The 25,596-nt window shown below is 38.5% G+C and overlaps 1 protein-coding gene across 1 annotated transcript; it reads right to left on the bottom strand.

Annotated features, from left to right (window-relative positions):
* Positions 1–65: 65 nt before the first annotated feature.
* zgc:92140 (uncharacterized protein LOC447854 homolog) lies at positions 66–25,377 on the bottom strand. Its single transcript, XM_033965470.2, has 6 exons — positions 25,172–25,377; positions 13,352–13,481; positions 4,762–4,847; positions 3,773–3,837; positions 3,213–3,273; positions 66–1,212 (listed from the first exon to the last, which is right to left on the bottom strand). Exons 2-6 carry the CDS (start codon positions 13,440–13,442, stop codon positions 1,171–1,173), a joined length of 345 nt encoding a protein of 114 aa, XP_033821361.1. The 5' UTR covers positions 13,443–13,481; positions 25,172–25,377; the 3' UTR covers positions 66–1,170.
* Between the last annotated feature and the right edge of the window lie 219 nt (positions 25,378–25,596).

The raw sequence follows: 25,596 nt of genomic DNA, 5'->3' as shown, positions 1-25,596 counted from the left end.
TGAGATCACCGACAGCGTGACTCTGCCTCAAATTACTCAGCAAATACGACACACGCCTCTTAAGAGCTTCTGCATTTTTTTATTTTTAATAGAAAAAAAGTATTCAAAAATAATACAACAAAACATAACCAATAAAAATGGCAGAAAATGTGATCTGTGTCTCTATGGCAACCTGTGTCCTCCCATATTTTTAAAAAGCTCAGCCCAGAGTCCAGTGTGTGACTGCATGTGTGTGACCAATAGAGCAAAAAGCGTGTTAAGTTATATTGACCAACGCACATGACAGTCTGCTGGTGAAATAAAGAGAAGACTGCAAATTGAAAGTGCGAGGACAGTGAATATGTACATGCAAAATTAAAATCATTTCACTATATGTACAAAGTATAACTCTCTATTGGACTGAGCTATTTGAAAATATAAGGAAGGATGTGACAGGCTGAGACACAGATGCCAAAATACCTTGGTGCAACATTGATGAGGACACACAATGACGAAAGCCAAAAAACAAAACAACAAAGATGATTGGATGTGGAACAGAGTAAAAAAAAAAATTAAAATACAGGTTTGTGACTTCAAAAGGCAGGCAAAATTACCACCTTACAATTCCATACACTCTGTTAAAATATCCCAAATATATTCTTCTATATCCCATTTCCCCTCACCCAGGCATTGTCAGTTCATTCAGCTCTTCAAAACGAAAAAGCCAAATCCCACCTTTATCACGTTTTTCTCGTCTTGACTAAGTTTGTCCCATCTTGGCCTCCATACCTGGGTAGCCGGCTGTAGTCGTTCGTATTGGATATAGTGAGACAGATGGCCACAAAAGAACATAATATTGCTGAAGGGGAAAATGATTTTGTCAGACGTCACGGTGGCAAATACTCCAATCACAGCAATGTCCATCACTGAGTCCTTGTCTAATCATCTCGTCTTTACAACTTCAACACTCCGCCATCTTTAAGCTCCAGGGGTGAGGAGGGCTTCTCTCCTTTAATTCCATTCATTACACTTGCGTTTTAAAATACTATCTCTGTCATATGTTCAGAAAATATACACACGTTCCATACAAGCACAAACAGCGTCTTGTCCCATTAGTTGAACACTGATCGGACTTTCTCAGGTACACTCATTCACACAGTGGGTATAAGATTTTGGGCAGGGGCCTTTGTGCTATGTCCCGTCTTCCTCTTCTTCCGAACAGTAGTCTCTCCCCTGTAGAAAAATAAACATGAACATAAAATGAGATGTGAAAATGTACATATGTTAACGTATGCAAGTGGTAATGGGCTGTAGAGGCAAGTGAGCGTTGTGGCACATCTGTGAGAGAGAGATGGAGAGCTTGCAGGTGGGCAGCTTCATGTTGTTTAGGTTATCAAACGAGGACCCCCCCCCCCCCTCCTAAATGAGCCTTCAAAACATTTATTCCAATGTTTTTTAAAAGCTGCAATTCCTATTAAAACTATAAGTGATATTTTTTATAACAACTAAGAATGTCGATGTGCGATATATTGCTACAAACATGTCACGATAGTTTGATTAATTTGAGCCATTTCTACTCAGAACTGACTATATTAACTTATCGTTCAATATATGTTAGATGGAACAATCTAACATACAAGTTGACATAATTGGGGGTCAATATTCATCACGGTTACTTTTTCTTTGTACTAGTGAGGAACGTTTTGTTATTTTTCCTGTTCAACAATTAGATTTGAACTTTAAAGTTTGAATAAATAACTTCTATGACCCTTAACCAACTACTTAAGTGTTTAATTCTGCTATTTATTTATTCAATATTCTCATTTATCATCTATATTTTCTCAACAAATTTTGCAGTACGATATATTATTTATCATGACAGGCTTATGTACAATGCCCAGAAGGAGTAAGCGGAAGTAAAAGTACTTATGATAGCTTACCCCAACTGTTAAGTGCATTAAAAAATAAAAAATAAAAAAGTCACTGGCTTATGTTAATGTCACAATAACACCAACGCAGGATAATCTCAGTTAAATCCTTTATAAATTAACCATTTTGTAAATAAAACATGAGATAGCACAATGAAGTTAGCATCTATAATGAGTCATGGGTGTTTCTAATTCAATTGAACATCTATACAAAATATTGCAATTGTACCAAAAGAAATATTATTCAATGTATTATTTATTGAATGATAAGTCAGTATGGTAATTATCGTGACAGGCCTTCATGTAGTATTTTAATATTTTGGTAGTACAGTGCTTAAAGGTAAAAGAAATAAGGGGGTTTTCAGCATGTTCATATGAAGTGAATTGGTGCAAGCTTCTCTACCACCACAGGCTCCTATTGGAATAAACCATGGATGAAACAAATTACTATAGATTTTATTTCAACTAATCAACTTGTAAAAAGCTAGTTTGTCAGTCAATTCCAAATTCTACCTAAATAACATTCTTTTTAACTAAATACATATTAACCCAGCCTGAGGTGACAGTTTGCTCACCTGATGGTCACTGTCACACGCACACACTTAAGCTTCAAGTGGACTCATAACCTCGTGTGGATGTTTACGTAGGGCCTGTCCCTTTAAATCTTAAGACTCAGCTGTTTCTTTAAGCAGAGTCCACATCCACCCCCTCACCATAGAGCGTGTACATACAGGCGCACACATGTTTTGTTTAGGGACAAAACACTGCCTTAGATTAATTTCCTGGAGGTCTAACTAAAACATGGCTAAATCTTAAAAACATCAGAGTTTGTGATTTACATTGTTGGTGTTATATTATACAGTTGTGATTCTAAGAGCCTCTGGAAGTGTAAGCAGATTTATGAGGTTGTGCAGGCAGTTGTTACTTTTATTCAAGTACTTTGTGAGAGCATTTTATAAAAATATTTTGGTATCATTGTGGTCGGTATGTTAATCCACAATTCCAAAAATCTGTCAGTATTAACCACCAATTGGCCTCCAGTCACTTCATAGTAACACTTAATGAAACAATTACTGCAGTAGTAATAATAGAAGTAAAGATACTATACTAACAGTAAACCATACTTATTGTACCACTACTGGTAATGGAGATAATTACAACTTTAGTGATGATTACATTTTTGTTTTCCTCTTTCTTCTCAACTGCCTTTTGGTATAGTATAATAAATGAACAGTACTTTTTATTGACTACATTTTCCTCAGGATTTGTACTGGGCATGCAGTATCATGAACCCACAAGCCTCACCTTCTCAATCTTCTCGTCCAGCATCCTGAAGAACTCCTGCTGGCTCTCTGACGTGTGAATACTGCAACACAAGAGATGGGAAAGAGGAAGTCGGAGGAGGCACGACACATATCATGGGAATTTTCCATTACACCCCCCACGCGACTAAAAGCACAGCCCAACACACAATAGTCTGGGTATGCCTGCTGTCGGCGAATTTTGAAAATTATTTCATTAACAAAGCTGTAATTAAGAAAAGACTGGGTGGATATTTTAAGACGCAGATATTCGAGGGCTGGCCAAGGGCGTTGAGACAAAAGCCAGACAGAAAAAAAATCTCACTTTACTTCACACATAATATTGACACAATGAGATGTTGTCTAATGGTTTTAGCAGTTTATTAAAGCATCCAAAATTAAACAAAGACTGCTGTGCTTACAAACTGGGAAACGGGAAATGGGTGGTGTGAATTGTGCAAAGTGGCAGGGACCCTCCTACTCCAAATAAAAGATGTGAAGAACACTTTATGATAGCTTTTTGAAGAAACTAAGGTCTAAAGTAGAGCAATTAGGATAACTTACTTGGCCTTGTTTGAAGTAGTGACTTCTTTCTGCTGTTTGCCCCTGTTCTGTGCATTGCTCTTCTCCTGAAAAATATCAAAAACATACATTTTATTTCTGTATTTGTCAACAACATTGTCAACAGCATTCCATATCAACTAAAGGTTATGGCATCTATGAGCCACACCATAACTTCAATGAAAACCAGTTCAAAACCTGATTTTAAATACATGCTTTGTTAGTCTAATAATGTTGACATGTAAGAATACTGTTTCTCTAATAGAACACAATACATTTGTGCTATACTGCCTGCTATTAGTACACTTACTTTGACAATAAATCTAGTCTCATGTCAAATTGTATTGTGGGTAAAGCTCTTAAAACTAGCACACATTCAATGATGCTAAGTTACAGTTAAAAGCCTTAAGCATTGGACCTGCTCTATGTGTGTTCATTTGAATTTGTGGCTTTTCCAGTTTGACTACACTCCCAGTACTTTTTAAGCATTTAGGTTAGATGTGTTATGTTTTGACTGGTGAAACATTTCCAGTATCCTATATAAAAATAAAACCTTATACCAGACTGTTCTAATCTGAATAACAACAATGAACCACTATTTGTTTTACAGATAATTTTCTTCTTATAAATCTGGACATGCTTTCATGTTTTCCAGGCCAATAGTGATACTGATCATTACAGCTGCATTTTTAGGTCAAATAACACAACCATTATTTTTGAGCAGATCATTCTTGAGACAGCAGGCCTGGATACCACACATGCCAGAGGGTTTTGTGCTTTTTTGCCTCCAAGAAGATAGAGTATTATTATAGATTATTGCCATACTGTGGAACATTATTTACAAAAATAAAATGTTGATGCAGACAAGCAGGTGGTGGACCTTCAACCAGAAAAGTTACACTGTTTAGCTTTAAGCCAATAGCGTTGTATCCAGGAGCTGCTGGTTGGCAGAGGAGGAGTTTTGATTTGAGTGTATGCATTGTTTGGCTCACCAGATTCTCCTGGTTGCGTGCGTTCACACGGTTTTCCTCCCCTCTCATGTACTTCACCTCCTCCACTCCCTTCAGCTTGTACTCATCTAAGGACACAGAGGCAAGATTAAAGACAGATGAAAAGGGCATAAACAACCTGGGTTTATCAGCAATAGCAAAGCACTTTAAAACAAGCTCTGCTGATGCAAGTGGCTAAAGAATTTATTTCAGATTAAGGGCAACCCCAAATAACACACAATAATACATAACATTATGACCACTCACAGTTAAAGCTGGTTGAAAGATGTTAAAATACACAGTGGATTACAGTTACATGTGTTTCCTATGGCTATTAAGTTGTTCAATATCCACAGAGTTTTAATCCAGCCTTGGCCAAGTTTTAGTAGTTCATTTCACACGCATCCATATTGTTGCAATTTTCAACATGTCTGTCTTTTATGTCTAATAATGTTAAAAAATTCATACTTTTACAGTACAAAATCACTACAGCTCCCTGAAAATATTTTTGTACAAGACAAGTAAAAAGCAAACTGACAGCAAAGCAAGTAAGATAAACAAATCTAGCTTGAAGTCTTGTAAAACAGGAAACGAGGAGATGAGGAGTGGACTCGGATAAGACGGTGCAGGGGATTAAAGATGAGTTTGGGAGCTTTTTGACGACAGGAGCTTAGACACTAAAGGCGGATCAGTAACAGTGAGAGTGGTGGCACTTTCATAAGACTGTATGGCACCACTGTAGCACAGAGCAGGGTTCCCATGTCGCTTGAAATCATTTTCAAGGACTTTTCCAGGACATTTTTAGTTATGTAATCACGGCATTTACAACGAGATTACCCCCTTTTTATACAGTTTTTATAAAAAAGATGTAGTGTAAGTGTAAGTCTCTACATCTGCATATTAATTATACACAAAGGCCAAAACACTATATTTTGTTAAGTACATCACCTCATAAATTTTCTGGTGGAACTCAAATTAGACACATGTGAACCAATCATATCGACATATCGACTTACAATAAACAAAAATCCCCCAAAAATAAGTGTAATTTCCTGCATTTTGATGGATTTTAGAGGAGTTTTTTTTTAACCCAACTGCTCTAATAGTTAAGTAAAAGTCTCTATTAATTTGATATTCAACTATACAGCAAATCAAAGTGTAAAAAAAAATTTCCATGGACAAAATATATATTTTCTAGGACATTTGACCTTTTTCTCTCATTTTTTTTAATGCATTTTCCATGTCTGGAAACAGGCCAATTATTTTCCAGGTTTTCCAACATTTCCAGGACGTATGGGAACACTGCAGAGGCCTCAGAAGAAAAAGGGGAGGAATCATCAGAGCTTCACTTCAAGGCAAGCATATTATTACAAATGGTTTGATACTAGTCTATTAGTCTACTAGAAACTAGGCACAGAAATAGGAATGGAAACTTATGAAAGATTCCCACTTCAACACTAACTAAAAACAAATTATGAAATATTAGGTCTACGATTCTCATATCAGCAGCCAATAAAACAAGAAATAGAAAGTCCTTATCTTCCTTGCCAAAATAAGACTAAAGATTGGCTATGGTTTATTAAAATGTGGATATGATCCCCCATTTGTCCAGGAGTGGTCCATCTAGTATCAAAGTTTCAATGATGGTAATCTGGTGTTTTCTTTTTTTTTGTTATTATTTAAACATTGTCCACATGGAAATGTTAATACCATAGGTTTACCACAGGGTACAATTTGTATTCAGTCATTTATGTCCGTGTAATCCCTCAGTTGTCCAGATATGATCCATAGCAAAAGAAAAATTCAATTCTGAAAAGCTTCAGAGAATTTTCAGACAAAATGAAATCTCAGTCTATTTCAAACCTACAAACACTTAAAGACAGAGTGTTATATTGGAGAAACAAAACAGTCACTCCATAAGAGAATGCACCAACACTGTCGCGAGAGCAGCTTGGGATCTCAATCTGCTGCACGTCTCCATCTCAAAGCCACTAACCACTCCTTTGAAGGTAGTGGGGTAAAGACCATAGCCAAAGAAAAGAAATAGTTTGAGAGGGGAGTTAAAGAGGTAATTTGTGTTAGTGAAGACAATCCATCTCTGAACAGGAATGGGGGGCTTGGACATAATTTTTCTTTTCCTACCTTTGAGTCATTTAGTTACTCCTGTCAAGCTATGGCTCTCCCCAAATGTAAAACAGTTTCTCAACCGCCACTATAGTTCAAACCCAGTGTAAACATTGCACCTTTATGTACAGTAAAGTGCACTCCCTCCAACCTTGACGGAGATATGTGTATGTTTCTGCTGACTGCTGCCTGTAGTACTGATAATTCTCTCACAAACATTCACCTCTAGAGCTTATCTGCTTGCACACTTTGGCACAGACGTGGGTAAACAGATAGAACGGTCCCCCTGATAGACCCAGGGCAAAATCCACTGTGGCCTCCAATATGCTTCACGCTTACCTTTGCACTTGATTGCATGAGTATCTTATTCAAATTTGCTCCACGCTTTTTGAAAAATAAGACAAAAGCAACATGCATGTGACTTTTGCTGCAGTTGAGGAATGTAAACTAGTCTAGGCCCCGCAGCTTCTGTCTGGGCTTGTCGACACACAAACATTTTGCTAACACTACACAGGCACTCTAAGTATGATACACTGCTCAGTAAATAGTGCTAAGAGCTGCAGAGGGATGCTGAATTATTGTAGCTTTGCTGTACTTTACTAGGGATTTTAGCATTGACTCTTTACTTATTACAACTGCTTCCTGGATTAAATGTAACCATTCATTTCACAGACATGAAGAACAAAAAAAAAATGTGATCTGCAAATATGAATCGATTTTCAGTTATTAAAGCAACTTAGACTGTATATTTTGGCCCATGAACTCAGATAAGCCGGTTCAGATAAGATAACAATCACTGGGCTATATATCCGTATCTTGATCACTTCACTGCAATTGAGAGGGGAAAATGCCGGACTGCCAAGAGCCAGGACCAGGCAAATAAACAGATTTTTCAGAAAGTCTTAATAAATTGGCTGACTGTTCCTGTTGGCTTAATTTGAGAAGTACAGATAGATCAAAGTGACCCAGCTTTTACCAATCAACATTCATGACATCAGCACGGGCTTCAGTTAGGTCTGGTTCAGAGCTGGCCGTGCTTTAGATGCACTGTATTCTACTATGTGTGTGCGGCTGTCAGTAGAAATGACATGCACAGTTTGTCACACTGTTGCTGAGGCTTGCTTTGGGGAGAAGGAGCGGTGCCATCAGCGCGGGGAAAGATGAAAGGAGAAACTATTTACAGAACTAGTGATTCAGACATCTTCATTTCTCTGATTAGAGGCCAGTCCTGACCCTTAAGGTTCTGACGCTGCCCGTGTTACAGAAGCTCCCGATACAAACAACACTGCTCCTGGCTTGTTCTGGTCTGATTCAAGGCCACTGTTTATGCCATTCAAATACATTCCACTAGGTGTATGTTTCTTTTTGGGCTTAAAGTGTAACTTTCCTGATGGATGTTCTACCAGTGACTGCCACCTCCCTGTATCCATGGAGATTTTATCACTTTACCTGGAATATTCACTTAATTAATGGCATTAAACTTATCCATCTCCATGCGGACAAGCAGGCACCACAGGCCAAGTTACAGGTCAGATCTGTGGTGAGATGACCCAGTCACAGTTTTGTCAAACATTCAAGCATCTCCAAGGAGACAAGCAGATGGTGAAACCCCCCACTAGCACCTTTAAAAGAAAAGGTGTGTTTAACCACATTTAAGATACTGTCAACAAAATGAAATTCAACAATTATCATTTGTTAGCATAATTAAGGTAAGATAACAACTCACAGGAGCAATCATCTCTTTTGTTTCGCATTGTAGATTTTAATGAATAACTTGAAAAAACCTCCAAAACAGCAACGCATCACCGACTGACAAGAGAGGCGTGAAGATGGTGAGTTCAGAATATGGAGTGATTACACGTGATGGACGGTGATTTCCAAAGAGCAGCTTTGTCTGTCCATTCAATCAACAAAGAGGCAGCAGGTAGAGCCTTAACACTGTGCAGAGAGCATGGAGTGTGCAGGAAACTCACATACATGTAATAAGATTTAATGGTGGTCACACATAAATACATGCAAGAATCTAGACAATGTGTTTGAAAATGAACGATGGATTTCACTGTTGTTTGGTCAAGGTGTCAACACTCAATACACTAAATTTATATGGCTACACCCCTAGTCCACACACTCCTCTTAAGTAGGCCTGTCATGAACACATTTTGAAGTACATACAGATGATAAATGATAACACTGAAACAAATTTATGCCACTGACACAATAACCCAAGAACAGATTTAAACCACAAACACTGTAAATCTATAATATAAAAAAAAAAAAAACATAAGTGAAAATAAATAGACAGCAGAATGAAACGTTTTAGAACTTAGTTTGCATAGTAATGAGACATAGATGGTATTAATTCAACCTTTTAAGGCTTAGATCTTATCATATAGCCAATAAATAACAAAAAAATCTCTGCAGTGCAAAGAAAAAATACACATGATAAATACTGACCCCAAAAAATATTCTTACAGCTTTCATATATAGAACGTGGATATAGTAATTATCGTGGCCTACTCTTAAGCTATATTTGCTATATATGTTTTTAAATTCTTAGCTGTGTTCACAAAAAATGTAATAAGCTCTCTGGAATGTTTTATCTTTGAACAATATCACATTCCCCAAGGTACAAGCACTATTAACAGCAGTTATTTTTCAGTCTAGTTCGTTTCTGAAACACGTTTGAGCTCTCACTGACGCGACTGCCAAATGTAGTGATCTGTGATTTTAAATATTTAACTGATCGAGCCCTTGAGTCTTGAGACTGGTGGGAATACTTGAATTTTATGTCTGATGTTAATTTTATTATGACAGATGCAAATTTAAAACATCTCTCACTTTGACAGAATTCCATGGACCTATAATTTAAAGCAGACAAGTTTTTTTTACTCAATAAACCCAGTAGTATGCCAATGTGTTTTGTATTTGTTTTTATAGTCTTTGTATTATTATTTGTTGATTTTACAATTTCATGTAATCATATAGAAGAAATACGTCATATGTGTGATCGGCTTGGAGTGTGTGTTTCTCATTAAGCTTAAGTGATAAGGCTGATATGGTATTAAAACAATATGAATCTAAATTGGTTTTATAATGCTGTAATTGTACCATTTCCTTTTACATGCATTTCAAACACCTGTATTATGCGTATCGCCCTGTTTTGTATACAAATGTGTAAACTGTGGCTTATAGTGGCGCGTTCCTCCATCTTCCCTGACTGCGATAATTACACACATCAATAGTGCAATGTTGTGGAGAGTGTTGCTATTTTCCCCTTTGACGTCCTCCAATGTTTATGTAAAGGAGTTCGGCCTTTTCCGGTTATTGTGTGTGAGCGGCGGGGAGCAGTAGGACAGACAGAGGGGGGGGAGCTTTAGTCTGACATTGTGTTAAAGATCTGGGACATACAAATAGAAGCACAGATTTTAATGACAGGCAGTTTGTCAGAGAGAAATGTGTTACGTCACATCTCTGAAAAGCCAAATCTGCACAGAGCGATATGTGGAACTGACTAGAGGTCCATTTACATTTTTTCTTCTGTGTGGGTGGAGAGAGTGGACATAACTAACTAATCTTTCCGCTGCGATCGTGAGAAATTGACCGGATTTGGCTTTTTGACCCAGGAAAGGGCAACAAGTTGAGTGGGAAAGAATGAGTGTGCAAGAGACACTGGTAGAAACATAGAAGGAAGATGGAGACAAAAAGAAGAGATGAAAAAAAAAAACTGGGGACTGTGAGATAATCCAGGGAATTCAGGTCAAATGCTTCTTTGGGCACAGTCCCCCACAAAAGCAGAAAGGGGGTGGATGTTAGAACAGCAGTGCTTGTTACATTACACCTTGTAAATCACTGATGGAAGGAAAATAGGAAAAATGTACTGTCATTAAAATGGCCAAAGCATAACAATGATTATCAAATCCCAGATGTGCAATTCATGTTTTTATTGCTTTCAGTAAAGGGAACAGCTTGGTGCCTCTCATTAGGTGGTCGCTGATTGAAATGCACAATTTAAATCATTCACTAAATAACTTGGAACAAGAAATGTTATAACATTCTTCCTTGCCTGGCATCCCATATTTAAATTCTGTCTGAGTCTGTTTAAAAATTGAAATAAAACATGTGATCACAATTTTAAATTAGCAAATATTTTACAAATGTTAAATGTGCAGGTTTCCAAAATTATTGCTGAAGCCTTTCCAAGCGCTACACTACAGTCATTATTCATTTACTCCATACTCGGTGATGTACAGTGTACTATCAAAACTGCCCCCGGGTAGACCAACAGAAGCGAGGCTGCTAATCTGCACCATCACCAATCACTCACGCACACACCATTTTCATACAAAGTGGGTGAACAAAACAGACAGACCTTCAGGTTGAAGGGCCACTGCTCTAACCATTGAGCCAATGTTGTCAATAACAACATTCTTTTTTTTTGTCTTTCCAAGAATTAGCAAAGTAGTGAATCGTAGGTGTATTTCAATTCAGTTCATTTATTTCAGTGATTCTTCGAACAGAAAACATACTAAAAACTCAACGCTACCAATCTATCACTTTCAGAATGGATTTTACACATGTTCCTAATATTGTGCAGCTCAAAAAGGAAACAGAGGGGTCTGACCTAATCCTGTGGCAGGATAGGAAGGCTACTGGAGTAAGGACAGGAAGTGAGGCCAGGCCAACCAAAATGGAGAGAAACAGGAAGGGAAAAGGAATGAGGCCTTGAGCCGGAGGAGGGAGGGGGGTGACCTCAGCACACGTCAGTCTGCTTCCTCTGTCAAGGAACACTCATATCTGATCTCAATCACTGCTACATTCAATACGCCAGAGAAACAAGAGTCAGACGTGTAATATAGAATAATTATGTTGTTTTTGTAGGAATTGTCTGATTTCTCCACCAATGTCAAACTCTTCAAACATACGTTTTATTGTTATCTGCATCTATAGTCCATAACTTATGCACCCGATACTGGGAGACAAAGTGAAAAAATCTATGTGTTTACATGGGAGAACATTGGTCTGATATGTTACAGTTAGGCCAGATAATCAGTTTAGTTTATATTGTTCCACCATTTTGAAGGTGATCATTTAACTATCTCCACTAACCCCTTGGCATTAGAGATACTAAAGAGGGATAGAGGCCTCCTGGGGTCGTCATCATCTGTCCATCCGGCCCTATTCTCTGATAACTGCAGTTACCACTGTGTCGCTTAATTCTTAATCTGTGTTAATCCTGCTCCAACCATCATCATCTCTGTGGTCCTGGGTCTTTCGCTGGCATCTTTCCCCCTCAGTGCACCACAAGCTCTGATTTCTACAATTAATCCATTGCTTCCATTTGCATCACATACATTTTCCAAAAGGCTGGGTTGTAACCACACACAACGGAGAATTCAGCATAGCAGAATTACAAGAAGAATAGCTAATGAAAACTATTACCACTAATGGTGTAGAATTATTCTTAATCAAATTGTTTACTGGTGTTTTGCTATAAATCTCTTCTTTCACTTATTTTTGAGACGGAAAAATTGAGTTTCAGTTTAAACTTAATCAAATAAAGTTTTAGAAACTCATTAAGTTTACACATTTTCCAATTCATTTTGTTTGATAGCTTTATTACACACTGGGATTTGGACACATGCAAAAAATGTTGATCTGCAAAAATATTTTTACTTTTTAACGTGACAAATATACATATCACGCAAAATGTCCTGAATCATTTTGATAATAAATTGTCTATTGTAAAAACTATTTTAATTTTTGCCCTTTTTACTAACTTACTTACTTCCTCTCTGTATGTTCTGTCAACACACACGGGGCTAATAAAACGGAGCTGTTGACAGTTATTGTCTGAAATAGAGAAGCTCAGACTGGCTGCCACAAACAGGAAGAAATATAGAGACTGATGATGGCTCTGCACTGAGCAATTAACTGTGTGACCAGCACTGAGAGGCTTTTATTGACATTTGTGTGAGTCAGGCAGTGCACACTCATGTCGAAATACAGAGGTCCAAGCGATTCAGAACAAATATCTCTGACCATTTAAGCTGAGAGCAACTGGTGTAGTCCTGATATAGTCCTGGTTTATTGTAGGTTTAGTCATTAGAAGTTAAGATTTTTCATTCCTAATCCATCCTGATTTACATAAAAAGCGATGTTTAATAAGAGGAAGGCAACAATACTTAAAATAAAAAACTAAGAGAAAAAAGAATGTATTTGAATTTTCCATTATTACATTACATTATTACTATGCATATACATGCAATAAATCTGTTTTTCATCATATGGGAACTACCTTTTTGGATATTGTGCTGCTGTGTCCTGCCCAGTTTATTAACAGTGATTCATTATTGTGATTATTTGTTTTAGGTTAAGTTGCATTTGTAATGTAGCTGGCTCTGCTTGAAGTATGTGACTGAATCGTATCATAACATTTCATTTCCATGGTGTGTGTGTGTTATAGACTGACCAGAGTACAGGTCTCCATTGCTGTAGTTCTTGCCGCGTCCCTCTTCATCGCTTGGCACGGCCGACACCTGTTTGGCCGAGGTGCAGCCCATGGCCTCACACTCTGCAGCCTGCCCTCATCGCACTCTCGCCTGCACAGAAACACACAAACACACACATACATGAGCTTATCTGTCTGTACACCAGCAAAGAAGGATTTTACAACAAGTCACTTCTCCTAAAGAACGCTAGAGTTAGTTTCATAATGTTTAAGCCCACTATCTTGTTCCTTATTCTGGAGCACAATACAAAAACAATACAAAACAGCAGAAATCAACTCATTTAAAATTAGCCAATAGTCCTCTACATCAGAGAGTTTGCATACTCAGGATAAAGAAAAAAACATTGTAAAGCATCTGCTGATTGAGGGTAGTAGGTACAAATTCTGAAAATAACTAAATGGCTGGACAGAAAAAATATTGACAAAACAACATCTTTGGTGTTTTGAAATCCTTATGTTAGTGTAAAAGCTTGCTTGCAAAAGAAGCACTCCCATCTTAAAAAAAAACCTTACCTGTAGCATTGTGCATTAAATAGTCTAAGACATCAAACTTCCAATTTACCCATGTGCCTTTTAACACCAACACGCACACTATAATTAGAGACAGAGGGAGGGCCAGTGACTGAACACTAGATGACCTGCTTAAAAAGGGCTTTTATTTTCAATCAATACAAGAATTGCTTTGGTGATTAACAGAAGTATTGCTTGAAAGGGACAAGCGCCCTCCATGTGTCCTCACAAGCAAGACGTTTTATTTCAGTCCTTTACTTTTTAGATCAATAGGCCTGTTTGCAGAGAAAAGGCATTACCTATTCTTGTAACAATATTACATAAAATAAATCAAAACTGTTATAACAAATTGTACTTTTTACTTCTTAAATGATCAACATAAAAGTGCATAATAATGTTCCCAATGCAGCTATAATTTCACATCCATAAGCACGTTGTTGGTTTATTTACTATTAATACAAAAGATCAAGCCAAGATCTTGTCATTGGGAAATCTCACTATTAGCAACATTACACTAGCTTGCTCATTTCATGCCATATGCCGTGGATGACAAACACCATATGACTGCAGCCTACATCCACAAATGCACTGCCAATGGACATCCACAAGAGGGAAAGCGCCAAGGGGACTGGAGCAGGTTACAGAATTGGCAGGTGTCGATGAGATGTAGGAGAGAGAGAGAGGTGAGGATGAAAATGAGGGGTGAGTAAAGAGGCCAAAGAGAAAGATGAGACAGAGCATCAAAGCCCTTCCCCTTCCCCCGCTCCCCTCAGAGTTTGAAGCTGTTTCGTGTTTGGGCTCATCCACACCAGCACCAGACAAAGACGCAGGTGTACAGGTCAGTAGAGGTCATCTGCTGCTCCACACTGTCCATGTAGAGATTAGTGGCTGATGTTTAAAAACAAGAAGCTAACTCAGAAATGTAAATATATCACTAGAATAGAGTAGCACTTGCAGCAATACTTTATTTACCAATTTTCATAAACTGCGAACACCCCTCAATAAGTGTAGTCTTGAGGATGCTCTGACCCTCTTGTCTCGTAATTACAATATATGTGCTAAGTTAAGATTCTAATACTCCACTCTAGGGGGAGATTAATACATATCTGAATAAAGGAAATGCTTCAAGTACAAAAGCAAACTGTCTACTGAAAATATTTCAGACAAAGAGGTTTTTGCCTAGAAACAGTCAGTAAATTTGGCATATCACCGCAACAAGAATAAAACCACAGACAGAAGACTTCAGTAAGACAGTTACAGAGCGTACATAGGAGGAGAACCCAAGCGCTATATTCATTTGCAGGGTATACGTAATAACATGAATTAGTGAACGTTTTCTTCAAATCAGTATTTAAGACTTCCTTAGCTATTGCCATGATAGCCTTTTATGTCAACATTATTAAAATGAAACATTTTCAGTTCATTTCATTCGCAGTTTATTGGCGTTTAAAAAGTCCAATTAATTTTTACTTTTCTCTGGAAAGTTTGAAGTGGCCTGTGGATAGAACTGCCCCTGAGCAGAAAAATCACACTTCTACAATGTTAATGCTTTGGTTACTTATGTTGCTTGTTTTGCAGTAATCCCTTGTTCCCTGTGTAGGATGAGGACCATGTCAACATGACTTAGAGATGCAGAGACATAGAATAGCATTTATTTCCTTAAAACACAATTAACAAAACTGATCCAGATTGAATACATGACAGATGTATAACTATCTAACTTGCATTCAAGTAAATATGGAGCTGCCTATATAAATGTATGAATAAAAGTTAAAACCTTTTTTCAAAATTTTTAATTGCACAGTTTATAGACCCAATCAGATTATTGGCCGATACTGTCTGTGTTAAATTTATACATCTAGCCTCATGCTTTACTAAATCTGATCATTTTAATTACATTACTGTAACTTAGTAAGGATGCACTTTTTTTGAATTATATAAAAGGTGCAACAAGGACAGAACTATCCCTAAACTGACCAAAAAGTACATAAAAGGGACTTCCTCTTAAAAGCCCAGATGAGCCGAGGAGCGCTGATAGATTTGAAGTTTCAAAGGGTCCCCGGTGTGTGGGCAGCCTCAGTGTTGGGGCTTTGATTTGGAAGTATTGAAACATCAGATTCAGTGTAGGAGCGACTAAATATAGACAGAGCAGTCAAGAGCTTTTTGTGTGAAAGGGAACGCTTGGATGAGACGCTGATGCAAGCTGCCATTACTCTAATACAGCTAAGAACAGTTTAACAATTATAAAAAATACAAACAATAATGGCAACATTTTCTAAGTGAACAACAAAGTAGTAGTGTTGACTATCTATAAATGAATGAATACTTGTAAACCATGGTAAATATTTACATTGTTGTTATAGTGGTGAATGTGCCTTATTTAACAGCTCCACTTTTACTTATCCAGTAGCACCAATAAAATACTTATCCATCATAATAAATGGATATTTTATGGTGTGCTGGTGATCTGGAGAGCAGTAATGCAACACTCTGAGTTGGACTTTAGCTGCAGACACACCCCTACTTTCTTACTATATTGTCTATCTATTTGGCAGTGTTAATCTGTCAACACCTCAGCTATATCAACAAATAGTCTCACTCTTCAAACAGGAGTTACAAGAAAACAATATGACAAAAACTCATGTGTGCCTGCCAACTGATGAATTATAGCGAAAAGTGTCACAAGTTAAATCATTATACTGAGTGGCAATAAAGATGTGTTAACTGTTTCAACTTGCAAAAAATAATGTTGGTGATCCCTATATCTTAAGGTTGGAAGGAGATTCCCGGGTCTACAACACTGTAAAATATAGCCACAGGCTGCAATGATTGGCCACCACCCAGAGCACTCGCAAAGGGTGCCACCACATTTTGTCCCTTTTTTTCTAGGACACCTAGGTTGAAAAAAGTACAGTAAAAACAGTTTATCTATGTTGACTATTACATGTTTGCAATAACAAATATGCATGCTTGGATACTGTTTTTAATGCTGGGAGCGACAGAAACATCCATGCACTCACCCATGCACTCATTTTTGCAAAACCAATAGGCCCTACGTCCTGTAGGGCTCAGGCCTACATACAATATTCCGATGTGAAAACAATCTTCCTGTTTTTTAATATAATAAACTATACATTTTCAGAAAACACTCACACATTCCTATATCATGGTTCACTTCCCATAAGTGTACGGCCTTACACTACTAATGATATACTTACAATACTAATAGGCCCTTTACCAGCTTCTGGAGCTTGGGCCTAATAAGAATTTGTTCTCAATGCTATGCCTGAAATAAAGGTAAAATAGAAATGGTCTCTGTAGCTCTAATGGGAGCGGCTTCAAGCAAAGACAGTGGGGAACCACTTTAAAGCTCAGTTTCATTGTCCCACAGTTCTGCCCTCTATTACACTGGTGGTTAGAATAAACTCACTGAAAACACACAGTCACACAGACAAGAGGACAATCTGGTCTGTACAGTATCCTAAGTGCCACATGTGCGACCACAGAGGGGAGGAGCACAGACTTAACCCACAGTCACAGCTGGGTGGCAGTGCTCAGAACTGCTCCTTCAGAAGTGTGTCAGGAGGACGAGCTTAGGCTGGTTCAAGTTCACTCACCCCACAGCAACAGCTCAGCACTATCACACACACACACACACACACACACGTACACTGAACCAGCCACATCTGATAAACTGCCCATGTCTGCAGGGGATAAGGCTCTGAAACTAACTGGCACATACAGTGGGCACTGGGCACACTGCAGTCTGTCTCATGCTCACGGGCGACTCACCAGGACCATGAGGAGGAGGAGATACAGTGTAGGAATTGTATTTTTTATGTATTATTGAATTATAGACAACTGCAATAACTACATTGATTTCACGCATGCACAGAATTAGCTTTGATATTTAAAAAATACATTAATGTAATTGTGAAGAGACAAATCTGGTGCCCCGTTCCCCAGCTGGAAACCACTGTGAAAGTACACCACAGCATGGGCAAAATATTCAAAATAGTTTAGCTGCTTGATGATTTAAGAAATTGCTGGAAGCAAAAACAAATCCTTTGATTAACTGCACTATGGACAGTGACAGTGACAGTCCGTGACAGTCTACTAAAAGAAGTACAGATCTACACATATTGTGGTATAATCAGGTTTGACTTATTTGGCTTCTTTGATTACAGGTCCATTTTGCTGCTCCTGGCAGCTCCACAATCAAGTGCAAGACTACTTTTAAACTCAGGCTATCCCTTACAGTGGGGCCACACGTGCCCATGCTTGCACTGTCTGAGGTGTGCCTGACGCTGGAGGAGTGAATGAGCCTTTTCTTGGAGTGGGTTTGTTAAAGGAGGCACTGAGCACTGCAGAGGAGAGAGAGCTACACACGTGCACATGCACGTACATAAACATTGCAGCGGTAACAGACAGGCAGGGCAGTGTGCACAGATTTGTAAAACATGGCAAACGTCACAGGCACAGCACCTAACCACCACCAAACCACCACCCAACCACTACCCAGCCTGACAAACTGGCTGGAGGAAAACACGGAGCAGAGAAGGGAAGTGTGCAACAGGTTATTTTCAGTTTAATGTGACACTGTCCGGCCCAGATGAATTTAAAAAGCTGGAGAGAGCTTGTATTTATTTACTGTAAGACAAATTATACTAACTACACTGAGCCTGTATTACTGTCAGTGACCTGCTCATCCAAGCTTTCACTGAATATTGTGTGACAAAACTAAATTGTGGTTAAAATTTAGTATGAAAAACAAGGACTCTTGAGGATTTTCTGTATATTTTCAGAGGCTATTTTTGGTGTAAATTTGATACCATGCTGCAGATGATATTTTTCCATCATAACATTACTATTAAAAGCATTGGCTCACAGTGATTCAGCCTGGGAGTGGGAGAAGGCCTTTAAAATCCTCAGAGGAGACAGTGAGGCTCCAAGGCAGAGCTGTTTTAAGATGTACCTGTGAATGAGTGTCCCATTACAGCTTTTCCTCCACAGGCTACACACTGACCAATAGGGAAGCTGCAGGACAATGCCTGTTTTTGGCATCGCTAGAACTAGGCCTAAAGCATGTCTCCAGGGGATTTTACACTATTTAATAAATTATGTAAATAATACTACTATGATATTAGAGTGACATAAATATAACAATTTTATATAATTTCTATGCCATAGCTTGGGAATATTAAATAAAAAATATCATGGGGTAATAACCTTTCACTAATTACCAGTGAAGACCTGAAGTTCATCCCTAGGGAGTGACAGAGGGGATGATTCAATTAAATATTAACAGTACACAATTACGCATTGTCAACAAAGGAATTATGCATTGTTGACATGGAATTCAAATGGTTTTAGTTATAAACAAAAGGAAAATGCGAGTGGATGACAGAGCTAGGAATTTTCTGGTCTCTGGTTTCTGTAATTGTACTGTATCAATATTAGGCAATATTCCTAAATTAAAATGATACTTGACACAGCTATTGAACAACACCATAAGAGGTATATGACCCAACACTATAGGAGGTCAGGAGGATACAGCAGATGGGGATTGGTGAAGGGCCTGATCAACCGCACATCCTGCCCCATTGCAAGTTCCTCTTGCCTCCCAGGTTCCCCAGCTCCAGAGACGGGGCTCGGTTCTAAACATGTCTGGCCAGTGTCGATGGGCTCATTTAGTTGTTAGTCACTGGTTTGTTTGTGTGAGACACTAGTTTAGTTATGTCTTATTGTTTTGTCACTTGGCTCTGTTTGACATGTGTTTATTTTGGGCCACTCGTGGTGTGGTATGGTATTGTGTTATGTGTCCCTTATTTTGTCACTCATTTTTAGTAGAACTATGTGACTAGTTTTTAAGAGGCACAAAACTTGGTACCTGTTAAACCTGTAATTTTTTGTTTCCTAGTTTAGGTTATTTTGTTTATACAATTGAGCAAATATTTTAGACCACTTTTGTTACTTTACCTTTTACAATCCTGTATATTAAATTACAACCTAATTTATACCATTTTAACATCTTGTGTTTTTGTTACTTCCCTAACCCAGGCAGAGCTGGGTCGTAACAGAGGCATATGACCAAGCAAAACAAAACACAAATCCTGACTCTTGCAGTGAGTGCAGTATCTCTGATGGACCATCCACCATAATATTTACTCTAGGCCAGGCTGCAAATGCTGCACCACTCCTAGTCCTATGTCAGGTACTCCATCAGCCTGACAGCCCTGGGAACGACCCCGCACACAAACACAGCTGGACAGGGGCCTTCAGACTGTCATTTACCTCATTGTGCATTTTAGCCAGGTCTCTCCTCTCTAGTCACTGGGTACATTTACATGGCCAAATTAAATAATCAGATAACCCAATAACTAAATGTGATTTTTGGTGTGTCTTTACATGCACTAAAGAAATCTGACCATCAAAAAGACCTAGTGACATGTGTCGTTAATCAATGGATTTTTTTTTTTTTACTGTAATTTGTTAGTAACTTAATTCAAAGAAATTACTCTATCAATCTTTAACATATTCCTTTTCATTTTTGTCTTTGCTGCATTAGTTTGCCCATGTTTGTAGAATTTTCTTATACTAAATCTGCACAGGTGTGAACATACATATTACTCACATCAGATATGAGTTTGGTGGTTTGCGAGGCTTCAAGCTCTTCTTGCCACTAGTACTGCTATTCAACAGAAAATGCTCAACATAAGAAGAAAATGGTCAACAGTGTCAGAAAGTACCTCTTTGCTTTTGGCTCTAATAGCAGAACATGGCCATAACTGACACATGGCCCAGTACTTTAAGCAACACCAAGCCATAGGAAAGTGGATTGTTCCAGCTAATAGACTGAAGACTGCAGATGAAATGTCTCCTCTGAGGGCTGTTGCTGGTGGCTTTGTACCACTGAACTGTAGAGAGCAAGGCAGATTTTCAGAAAAAGTCAGAGCGAGTTTTTATAACTTCTTAATTTCTGAAACACCAGTTCTGCTGTGACCAAGCTGTAAGTGAGCAGACCTCACTTACAGCTTTCAGCGCATAGTGTAAAAAACACAACTATAATTTCTACGGCCAACACAATAACCATATTTGAACTAATAACTTATCAATTAGGAATGCACCAATCCAGCTTTTCCTGTTCCGATGTCTACACTACAAGGGCAGAATTAAAATATAATAATTTCCTTTAAACACAAACAGCACATGGTAAAAGATGATACAAATGTGTTTTATAAGTGTAATTTATCATTTAACGTAACAACTTTGAAAAGTCTGATATCCAATCCATGAAAATGTTCAATATCAGCATCAATATCCAATAACAGTATCGCAATGGTGCATACCTAGCAACAATAACACTATGGTCTTGTAGATGGGTGCCAAAATGACAGGTTAGAGACCTCTTTTAGTTGTACTGATTTAGACCTGTTTTATACATGTTTGTTTGTTTTTTTAATCAGCACTAGTTGCTCTTTAAAACAACCATAATATTCATTGCAACTGCATCATTGCATATTCAAAATCAGATGCCTGTGCTGCATATAAAGTGCTAGCTCATTCCAGTTACTGACAGGAGGTTGCACATGGCACATAGAGTGCACTACTCCAACAACAACAACAACCACGCAAGCAAGGTCACGCATGGTTATGGTTTTTCATCAAAATAAATCTGAATTGCTAACAGAGCAACCCACAACTGGTCAAATGAAAGGAACCCAGCATTAATATTCATCAGAAGTGAACACATCTGATGAGAATAAATAGCACTTATCTATAATTGGGCAGAATGATGCAGACTAACAGCACTGCTTCCTGTGAGACCTGTATGGCCTTTTATTCCCTGGCTGCACATGAGCCTCTTTCAGATGCAAAATAATTATCTTCAATCTAAATAATAAAGAATGGTGATTTAACTTCAGTTTCATTCATGATTATTCAAAACTATTATGATCAATGATGAAACAAGGCTGCACAATTGTTACTGAGATATCACATCAGCTAACATAATATCCATTTTGCCACAACAAATAGTAGCGGATGGACTGCAGCATATTTGTGGCATCTTTAAAATTATCATAATTTACTTCATTTTGTTCTCATCCTATCAACATACGGTGCAGTCCTTTAAATTTGCTGCAATGCTAGCAAGAACAGTTACGTGTACCATGCTACATCTCATCCTAAACAACAGAAATCAATGCAGGTCATGCACTATGTCAAATATTTGTCACGTAAAACTTATTAGCTCCCACAACACACCATTCTTCTCTGTGATGCCTGGTAGAAATGGACAAATGCATGATTCTCATTTGACAAACTATATATCAGCCTGTCTATACAGGCTTAGTTTTAATTTAAAACTATAGCCTTGGTGTCTAGTCTACTTCCAGATTAATATTACTGGTAACTTGAGAGTGCACACAATGTTGACAATTGCGCAGTGCAGCTAATTTGTTTAAATTTGGAACTGAACATTGGCATCTGTTGATCTGCATTCACATGGCTACTTGTTATTTATGGTTTACTTGTCTGATACATAAAGAAAATATTACACAACTCATGACAGATAGAAATGTTGTATTTTGGCAAAGGTCAGTTCATAAAAATACATGTTCATTGTCTACCAATTTTAGTGAATACAATGTCTGATGTTCAATATACAGCATATTTGCACTCTCAAAAATAATCACCAATGAACTTCGGTTCCTGGTATACATATAGGCTATATAAGTGTCAGCTGAGGAGTAATAGTCAGTGTTCAGTTGAGTTATAGTCTGTGTAAAATGTAGACAAGAGACCTTAGTTCACCAATAACAATACAATACTTATAAAGCTAAAAACAGGGAAAACATTAAACTGAATTATGGCCAAGAAAATATTTATTTTCTGTACATACAATTATTCATATTGTATTAGAACGTGCATTTACATTTAAATTTAGTTTACAAAATAATCTGAAATGTTAAATGAAAAAGCCTGCAGAGAATCTACTAGAGACCATTTACCTGCAGAGACAAAGAAGCCTGTGCATGAAAATAATGAGACCTCTGGACATTGAACCTTCTTTTGTGACAGCTGTATAGGCCATATTTTTTTTGTTTCATAATATTTCATAGAGCATGAAAATGGGATGGAGAGGAGGCTCTAATCAGTTCAAGTCATTACACTTGCAAACACTTAGGACTGCAAAAACAAATTCAATGTATTGATTGTTAAAAGCAAAAAAATATATAATTTGTCTTGGTGTGAACGGTAGCATCTCTGCCCATATTCTAACAGCACCTAAACAGTGTGCACTGCAAACATACTACAGATGTGCCCATCTCTGTCATTGAAACACAACCTGAGAACAAACAGAAAGCACTGAGGCAGTGACTGCACTGCTGACCTCTGCTGACTGAAGACTATCTGTCAGAAGAAACCACATCTGCTGATCTCGACGCCAATGCAAACACAAAATTAAAGGTGCACTATGTACCTTTTCTTGTATAAGGCCCGCAAGCAGGCATGTACCTCCACCAGAAAAGTTACAGGGTACCCTTTTAGTAGCAGACTACTTCATTGTATTACCATAACCTTTGTCATGGCCAAAAATGACAAGTTAAAGGTTAAATATAAGCATTAATTAAATTTATACTACACAAAAATTTAAACATTAAAATAATTAAAATAAAAATGATTCTTGCCACCATAATCTTAACTAAATCTATTGGCAAACACGGTTTTCCATTCATTTACCTGTTATTCTCCTTTTTTATTAAAACACGTGCTGTTTTCTTATGTTTTCTTTGATTTGTAAAAAAAAAAAAAAATGAACTAAAAAAACCCAGCAAAAATTCATGGAATCTCCCTCCTGTACCTCACATGCAGACAAGGGCATCCTGGTCACTATGGAAACCCCTCTCCACAGAAAGTGACACCCAAACTGTTGCATTACAGGATAAACAATCAGCACCTGATAGACACTAAACCTACTAAAGAGGTGTACAAGAGGCCACAGGTGGACACAGCGGCCAGAGACAGTCATGATGATTGAGACAGGAAGAAGGACGAGGCTAAGAATAGACTCTCCTGGCTTGGCGAAAGTGACACAGATGAAGAGAAATGAGGAGCAATGCTGTGCACCCTGGCTGCTATGTGCTAGCCAGAACCAAAGGCCATGTAGGCACCAAACTCGCAGTGGGTGAAAGATGAGGCGGATGGAGAATGACTGAGGGAGAATAAAGCAATGAGGGGGATTGCTAGTACATGCATAACCTACATTGGCCTCTGTTAAGCTGGTGTGATGTGATGCTGCAAGAGCTGCCAGACCAACCTACATTCACACCAGGGGCTGACACAAGAACCAAATGGATGCAACGATGTGGTGGAGATCACAGCTGCTAAAAAGCCATATGGCACATTTCCACAAAGTTAGAGTTGGCAACTTATTCAGTCATTTTAATGTTAGGAGAATAACAATACAGCTGTGTGCCAGACATTGCTTATGAATGTATATATAATTGACTTGTTTAATATAAATGCAGTAATGGTTTTCTCTCCGAAGCCAGCAACAATCAACTGAGTACTCGGCAATGTCCAGGTGTTAAGACCCTGTGCTTGTCCATGGTCATGGGGCTGTGGACGGGCCCAGCTGTAGACAGGGCAGCAGTAGTCCCTCTACTAGAGCGGTCTGGGGTCACTTGGGCTGGGACTGGATCAACAGCTGTGTCCAGCTGCGCTATATGGACAAGGAGCTTTGTTTTCATATGAGAGGCAGTTTTGAGGGAAACTCGACTGTGTACACATAGTTTCATTTCCACAAAGATTAACCGTCTTTAGCCTTGAGAGAGCACGAGCCCAGCTCTCGTCTATTTAGTGTTTCCAAGAGCAAAGGGCCTAGAGCAGCAGACTGGAGGAGCAGGGGACTGGCACCGCCAACCAGGATGTGTGGAAAATTTGAAAAAGCCAATCGTGTCCAGGGGTAAGCGAACAGTACACAGTCAAGCAAAAGCCATAAGTTGACCATCACAATATTGAAGAACCAAACAGCCACATCAAAGAAACAGCTGGAACAAGCATGTCAGTGGAAATCGTAGAAAATATCGATAGATATTTAGCCTGTGTGCAGGAAGGAAAGCGCCCGGCTAATCACGGTGGACTCAGGAAACAACAACAAAGAGAGAAGTAAAGAGGGAAAGAAACCACGAGAGACGCGGTGCGTTCTTTAAAGGGTAAATCACACCTCCGGGAGTCCCATGGACAAAGCTACACGTCTGTACTTACTGTGTCGAACCGGTTCCGCTCGGTCCACAGGAGGATAGCCGCCGCTCTTCCGGCTCTGAGTCGGGCGGGATGTGCTCTGCGCTGCGCTATGGAGCCTCGAGCTCTGCGCGTAAACTGGAGCTTGCGTCATTTCACCAGGATGGCACCAAAGCGCACAGCAATGCAGCCATCTTACTGAGGACTGCCCTGCCTACTCACCAATCAGCGGTCTGAACCGTGGTCTGAACCGTGGTCTGAACACACAATTTTGCTCGTAGAAGGGGAGTTTGTCACTGCTTTGGCAAGTTTTTCAAACGCACAAAATTTAAGAAAAATACATGGTTCGAGAGTCAAGAGTATGTTCAGCTATCTGGCTAATTTACCGACTGAATTTCATAAAAACAACGTGTATTTAAATAATTTGTATATGTGCCATGTTCTGTAGA

The sequence above is a fragment of the Periophthalmus magnuspinnatus genome, chromosome 4, assembly GCF_009829125.3.
Source record: "Periophthalmus magnuspinnatus isolate fPerMag1 chromosome 4, fPerMag1.2.pri, whole genome shotgun sequence".
Classification (NCBI taxonomy): Eukaryota; Metazoa; Chordata; class Actinopteri; order Gobiiformes; family Gobiidae; genus Periophthalmus; species Periophthalmus magnuspinnatus.
Note: the sequence above shows the minus strand (reverse complement) of the source record. Positions and strands in the feature narration are given on the sequence as shown.